This window comes from Ranitomeya imitator, chromosome 3 (genome assembly GCF_032444005.1).
Source record: "Ranitomeya imitator isolate aRanImi1 chromosome 3, aRanImi1.pri, whole genome shotgun sequence".
Taxonomy (NCBI): domain Eukaryota; kingdom Metazoa; phylum Chordata; class Amphibia; order Anura; family Dendrobatidae; genus Ranitomeya; species Ranitomeya imitator.
Window position 1 is genome coordinate 327,942,796 of NC_091284.1, and position 7,627 is coordinate 327,950,422.

Consider the following 7,627-nt stretch of genomic DNA (forward strand, 5'->3'; position numbering starts at 1 on the left):
AAGGTGAGTATATAATGATTTTTTATCATTTTTAACAGATGTTTTTACTATTGACGCTGCATAGGCAGCATCAATAGTAAAAACTTGGTCACACAGGGTTCATAGCGGCGGTAATGGAGTGAGTTAGGCTACTTTCACACTAGCGTTTTCTGCAATCCGTCACAATGCGTCGTTTTGCAGAAAAAACGCATCCTGCAAAAGTGCTTGCAGGATGCGTTTTTTCCCCATAGACTTGTATTGACGACGCATTTGCGACGGATTGCCACACGTCGCATCCGTCGAGCGACAGATGCGTCATGCTTCTGCGGACCGTCGGGAGCAAAAAACGCTACATGTAACGTTTTTTGCTCCTGACGGACCGCTTTTTCCGACCGCGCATGCGCGGCCGGAACTCCGCCCCCACCTCCCCGCACCTTACAATGGGGCAGCGGATGCGCCGGAGAAATGCATCCGCTGCCTCCATTGTGCAATGCGCTAAACGCTAGCGTCGGAATCTCTCCCCGACGCATTGCGACGGGGAGATTCCGACGCTAGTGTGAAAGCCTTACCCGCAGCATAACGCGGTCCGTTACCGCTGGCATTAACCCTGTGTGAGCAGTGACTGCGGGGAGTATGGAACTGGCGCCGGGCGCTGACTGCAGGGGAGTAGGGAGGGACTAATCGGACTGTGGCCGTCGCTGATTGGTCGCGGCAGTCATGACAGGCAACTGGCGAGACCAATCAGCGACTTGGATTCCATGATAGACAGAGGTTGCGACCAATGAATATCCATGACAGGCAGAAAGACAGACAGAAAGACGGAAGTGACCCTAAGGCTAGGTTCACATTGCGTTAGGGCAATCCGTTAAGCGCATAGCGCTAGTGGATTGCGCTAACGCAATGTTTCTTTTTGGTCTGCGTTTGCCGTCCCCGCTAGCGCAGATCCCCGATCTGCGCTAATGAGGACCAGACCTCGGACAAAAGAACGGCACATCGCTAGCGCATGCCGAAAATGGCGCGTGCTAGCGATGCGCTACAGGCAGAAATAACATTGCTGTCAATGGGTGTGCTAACGGACCCGTTGCACGGCATTAATTGCGACATTTTCGCTGTGCAACGCTGTCCGTTAGCGTTAACCCAATGTGAACCTAGCCTTAGACAACAAATATATTAGATATGGCCGGTTGTAGTCCTGCAGGATCAGTAGTAATAATGTAACAGCTTAATTGAGTTTGCTAGTGTATAGAACACATTATATACCGACATACAGAAAGAGGGCTTTACTAGGAGAAACATGGAGGGGGGGGGGGGTTGCTTTTGTATCATTTATATACATAGGAATTGGCATTACCACTTATTGTGGCACCAGTATATTCCTTCATGTGAGAACGCCTGGTTACTCTCCCTTATTGTGGAGCCACTGGTCCATGAATAGGCTACTTGCCTCTTGTGGGCCTATGGAGAACCCGCTGCTGCCGAGATGAAACGGATGGCATCTTTTAGCCATTGCAAGGTTATATTGCATGACCTGCACGACACAAGGACCCCACAGATTAGTGTTCAGTATAGGTCTGGTAAGCTGTGAGCTGGATTGTCAGTGCCCCTCATACACAAGGATGGCATAGAAATATTGACTATCCCCCATGTATGGCGTTACTGGTACTCATGTACTATGTGCCCCCTGTATGAGACAGTGCCAGACCTACCAGGGCTTCCCACACAAGGACCCTATAGAATCCACTCATACACACCACACACTCAAACAGAAAAATGAAACAAAAATAAAAATAATATTCTGTTTATTATTTACAAACAACAAATAACTTTTATAAAAAGTTTCCTTATCTAAAATCTGAAACTGTGCAGTTCCAACATGTAATTCTCTACTTTAGAGAGAGGGATATTCTGGGGTCAGCGCCGCAGATTAAGGCTTCTTCTATGTCCTTACAAAGTAGACGAAGGCATAAAAAGGAACATTGTACAAAAAATACAGCTCTTAATGCAACGGGTACAAGTCAATGTCATCTTCGGTACTGGAAATTCAAGCTGGTAATGACAACCGGGAGAATGGAGGAGCAATGGCTTTTTGGTCCACATTCGGTAGGAATGTAAAGGTAGAAGGTTCTACGCAAATACGGAGAATACTTGGACATTTGGTCTATGGGGAGCCGCACTTAGCTGTGGAATAAACCAGTATTGGAAGTTTGGTCTTAACAGAAGTCGGAGAGAGCAGTCTTTTTTGTGGAATAAAAGAATGACTTCTTGATTGATGTTCTCAAAGAGTTAAATTCTTCCATCTTCAAATCTGTTGCTTCATGGTAAGAAGATTTTTTTTTTCTTCTCATGAATTTCCCACACCTGCAGAAAGAAATATGCATGTATATGAATGTGAGTCACACAAGGGAGGGGGCGCAGACAGTGTGGCGCCTGAGAGGAAGCGGCGCCTCCCATAGGCCCGATAACATCTAGCAGATACCCAGTGACAGCCAGAGCTGGCTTCCTACTCCCTGCTGCCAGTCACCCCACAGGCAACATCCAGTGTGAGGAGGCCTTACTGTCCCTACACACTACTGACAGGCTACATCCAGTGCAAGGAAGCCTTATAGTCCCTACACACTACTGACAGGCTACATCCAGTGTGAGGAGGCCTTATAGTCCCTACACACTACTGACAGGCTACATCCAGTGTGAGGAGGCCTTATAGTCCCTACACACTAGTGACAGGCTACATCCAGTGCACGGAAGCCTTATAGTCCCTACACACTAGTGACAGGCTACATCCAGTGTGAGGAGGCCTTATAGTCCCTACACACTAGTGACAGGCTACATCCAGTGCACGGAAGCCTTATAGTCCCTACACACTAGTGACAGGCTACATCCAGTGTGAGGAGGCCTTATAGTCCCTACACACTAGTGACAGGCTACATCCAGTGCACGGAAGCCTTATAGTCCCTACACACTAGTGACAGGCTACATCCAGTGTGAGGAGGCCTTATAGTCCCTACACACTAGTGACAGGCTACATCCAGTGCACGGAAGCCTTATAGTCCCTACACACTAGTGACAGGCTACATCCAGTGTGAGGAGGCCTTATAGTCCCTACACACTAGTGACAGGCTACATCCAGTGCAAGGAAGCCTTATTGTCCCTACACACTAGTGACAGGCTACATCCAGTGTGAGGAGGCCTTATTGTCCCTACACACTAGTGACAGGCAACATCCAGTGTGAGGAGGCCTTACTGTCCCTACACACTACTGACAGGCTACATCCAGTGCAAGGAAGCCTTATAGTCCCTACACACTACTGACAGGCTACATCCAGTGCACGGAAGCCTTATAGTCCCTACACACTACTGACAGGCTACATCCAGTGTGAGGAGGCCTTATAGTCCCTACACACTACTGACAGGCTACATCCAGTGCACGGAAGCCTTATAGTCCCTACACACTAGTGACAGGCTACATCCAGTGTGAGGAGGCCTTATAGTCCCTACACACTAGTGACAGGCTACATCCAGTGCACGGAAGCCTTATAGTCCCTACACACTAGTGACAGGCTACATCCAGTGCAAGGAAGCCTTATTGTCCCTACACACTAGTGACAGGCTACATCCAGTGTGAGGAGGCCTTATTGTCCCTACACACTAGTGACAAGCTACATCCAGTGTGAGGAGGCCTTACTGTCCCTACACACTAGTGACAGGCTACATCCAGTGCAAGGAAGCCTTATAGTCCCTACACAGTAGTGACAGGCTACATCCAGTGTGAGGAGGCCTTATTGTACCTACACACTAGTGACAGGCTACATCCAGTGTGAGGCCTTAAAGTCACTACACACTAGTGACAGGCTACATCCAGTGTGAGGAGGCCTTATAGTCCCTACACACTAGTGACAGGCTACATCCAGTGTGAGGAGGCCTTATTGTCCCTACACACTAGTGACCGGCTACATTCAGTGTGAGGAGGCCTTACTGTCCCTACACACTAGTGACAGGCTATATCCAGTGCGAGGAGGCCTTATAGTCCCTACACACTAGTGACAGGCTACATCCAGTGCAAGGAGGCCTTATAGTCCCTACACACTAGTGACAGGCTACATCCAGTGTGAGGAGGCCTTATTGTCCCTACACATTAGTGACAGGCTACATCCAGTGCAAGGAGGCCTTATAGTCCCTACACACTAGTGACAGGCTACATCCAGTGCAAGGAGGCCTTATAGTACCTACACACTAGTGAAAGGCTACATCCAGTGTGAGGAGGCCTTAGCTACACCCAGTGCAAGGAGGCCTTACTGTCCCTACACACTAGTGACAGGCCACATCCAGTGTGAGGCCTTATAGTCCCTACATACTAGCGATAGGCTACATCCAGTGTGAGGAGGCCTTATTGTCCCTACACATTAGTGACAGGCTACATCCAGTGCAAGGAGGCCTTATAGTCCCTACATACTAGTGACAGGCTACATCCAGTGTGAGGCCTTATTGTCCCTACACATTAGTGACAGGCTACATCCAGTGCAAGGAGGCCTTATAGTCCCTACATACTAGTGACAGGCTACATCCAGTGCAAGGAAGCCTTATAGTCCCTACATACTAGTGACAGGCTACATCCAATGTGAGGAGGCCTTATAGTCCCTACACACTAGTAACAGGCTACATACAGTACGAGGAGGCCTTATTGTCCCTACACACTAGTAACAGGCTACATACAGTACGAGAAGGTGTTATAGTCCCTACACACTAGTGACACAATAGGGGGGATCCTTACCATGGCTGGTGGCAGGTCAGTGGCAAATACTGTTGGCATCTCCTTTTGTTGACAATTCTGAGAAGTCTGATTTCTGCAGAAGAAAATAACAGATTATCATTAGCATCATCCATATTGCATCCATTCATAGTACAGTGCAGGAGACAATGAGGTATTCACTACATCATGGTGGATCATGGACTCAAGCAATACTGAGAGCAGAAGTCTAGGAGGACTCACCTGAAAGGAGAGGATGGAGTTGTGCTCCTGCTCTTCACCCAACACTATCTGCAGGTCGAAGATGTAGTCAATGACGTGTTGTAGGATCTCCACTTGGCTGAGCTTGCTTCCTTGTGGGATCCCAGGGACCAGCTCACGGAGCTTGGAGTAGCAGTCATTCATGTCATACAGTAGACCCATGGGCTCCTCTGATCCCTTGTGGCTGCTGCTTCTAGCAATGCTCAGGCTCTGCTCAGACAAGCAGCACACAGCCTGGTAGCAGCTGGCCATAGATCTCACTGGGCTGATGGCTTTCATGGTGGTAGTAGTAGCAGCAGCTTCTGGATCTTCTGCTCAGGTGCTTCAGAGACCTCCAAAGTAGGGCGCTGCTCCAGGGACTGAGAAGTTCCAGCTGACAAGGTGATGCCTGAAGCGGGGACTGACTGTCAGACACATGCCCTGGTGCCTATATACCGGCACAGCCCCCTCCCTCCCAATGCAGGCCAGCCCCCTCTCTCCCAATGCAGGCCAGCCCCCTCTCTCCACCCCACTGCTCCAGAATAGTGAGGGAACAGCTGGCTGAGCACTTCCAACATCCTGGTCCTGGGGACTGAGGCAGGGTCACAATGTAGCAGGGGGGCTCCTGCACTCATCTCTGTGTTACCCAAAATGCCAATGACTAGATTACATGTGCATGAAGAGTATACTAAATACAGAGTGCAGCATTAACAAGTCACAGTATATATGTATACACTTATAAACAAACACTAATGTGTTAATTATACTAAAGCCAATGACTAGATTACATGTGCATGAAGAGTATGCACCCTTAACAAGTCACAGTATATATGTATAATTAATCTATTATACTAAATCCAATGACTCCATTACATGTGTATACAGTATATAGCATGTAAAGTGATGCACCCTTAACAGGTCACAGTATATACATTTAATATATAGAATTATAAACAGATACCTACAACATAAATGTATAGCTCGCTATATCTGACACCTCTGATCTATGGCTGCCCCATAGACTGTGGCCATGTGTGCTTGCTTGTACTAATCCCCTCTTTAGAGCAGGCTGTGCCCCCCTCCCTCCCTCCCTCCCTCTCTGACCTCCAGACTTTCTGGCGTCAGGAATATTATCCTGTGACCAGGGAGGGAAGAGGCTGGGAACTGAATGAGCAAAACAGACAGGGGGCAACGTGACTGTGCTGCTATTTGTTTCTGTGTTCTGGAATGTGGGGTTAGAATGGACTTGGCACATTTCACTCGGCGGGACCCCCATAGTGGATCCCCCCATACTTCTTTATTATACCGTCTTGTCACATGTACAAATGGGAAACCATGAGCCCTGCTGTATATGAGCTGCGCATGCTACATCTGGCCAGCCTGCACGATGTGTGTGTATATATAATCACTTTATAAATATTCCGCATCAGGGGTGGACACAGACAGCTTGGGGCCCCTGTGCAGGAAATGTATCTGAGCCCCCCTCATTTTAAGGCGACAAAGCTATATATATATATTATATATATATATATATATATACATACATACACACATCTACTATATATATATAGTAGATGGTGGCCTGATTCTAACGCATTGGGTATTCTAGAATATGCATGTCTTCGTAGTATATTGCCCAGCCTCGTAGTATATTGCCCAGCCACGTAGTATATTGCCCAACCACGTAGTATATTGCCCAGCCACGTAATATATATCACAGCCACGTAGTATATAGCACAGCCCATATAGTATATAGCACAGAAACGTAGTATATAACATAGCCCACGTAGTATATAGCAATGTGGGCACCATATCCCTGTTAAAAAAAATTAAAATAAAATAGTTATATACTCACCTTCCATCTTCCCCCGGATCCAGCCGAGGCGTTTACCGATGCTCCTCGCGACGCTCCGGTCCCAAGAGTGCATTGCAGTCTCGCGAGATGATGACGTAGCGGTCTCGCGAGACCACTACGTCATCATCTCACGAGACCGCAATGCATGGACCGGTCACCGGAGAGTCGCGAGGAGCGGGAAAGGCCTCGGCTGGATCCGGGGGCCCACGGAAGGTGAGTATATAATGATTTTTTTTTTTAATTATTATTTTAACATTAGATCTTTTTACTATTGATGCCGCATAGGCAGCATCAATAGTAAAAAGTTGGTCACACAGGGTTAATAGCAGCGTTAACAGACTGCGTTACACCGCGGCATAATGCGGTCCGTTAACGCTGCCATTAACCCTGTGTGAGCGCTGACTGGAGGGGAGTATGGAGCAGGCACTGACGGCAGGGGAGTAGGGAGCGGCCATTTTGCCGCCGGACTGTGCCCATCGCTGATTGGTCATGGCTGTTTTGCCACGACCAATCAGCGACTTGGGATTTCCATGACAGAAAGACAGACACAAGGACAGACAGAAAGAGGGCTCTGTGAATAAAAAAAATAACAAGAACACACTATGTACAAGACAGCACTGTACATAACAGCAGAGGAAGCTTTATAATAAGGGATGATATCATATATAACTAGAGAGGATGGTACGTAATAAGGGACGGTGTTGTACATAACAAAAGAGGAAACTATGTAGCTAAGGATGGTGTTATACATAATAAGTGAGTACACTATACACTAAGGAACTGTGCTATACATAAGTGAGTGCATTATA

General features: G+C 47.7%; 1 protein-coding gene across 1 annotated transcript; it reads right to left on the bottom strand.

The window, feature by feature from the left end:
• Positions 1-1,761: 1,761 nt before the first annotated feature.
• ID3 (inhibitor of DNA binding 3) lies at positions 1,762-5,399 on the bottom strand. The gene is made up of 3 exons (XM_069756699.1): positions 4,967-5,399; positions 4,748-4,820; positions 1,762-2,337 (listed from the first exon to the last, which is right to left on the bottom strand). The coding sequence occupies exons 1-2, from the start codon at positions 5,261-5,263 to the stop codon at positions 4,764-4,766; spliced, it is 354 nt and encodes a 117-aa protein (XP_069612800.1). The 5' UTR covers positions 5,264-5,399; the 3' UTR covers positions 1,762-2,337; positions 4,748-4,763.
• Positions 5,400-7,627: the final 2,228 nt, after the last annotated feature.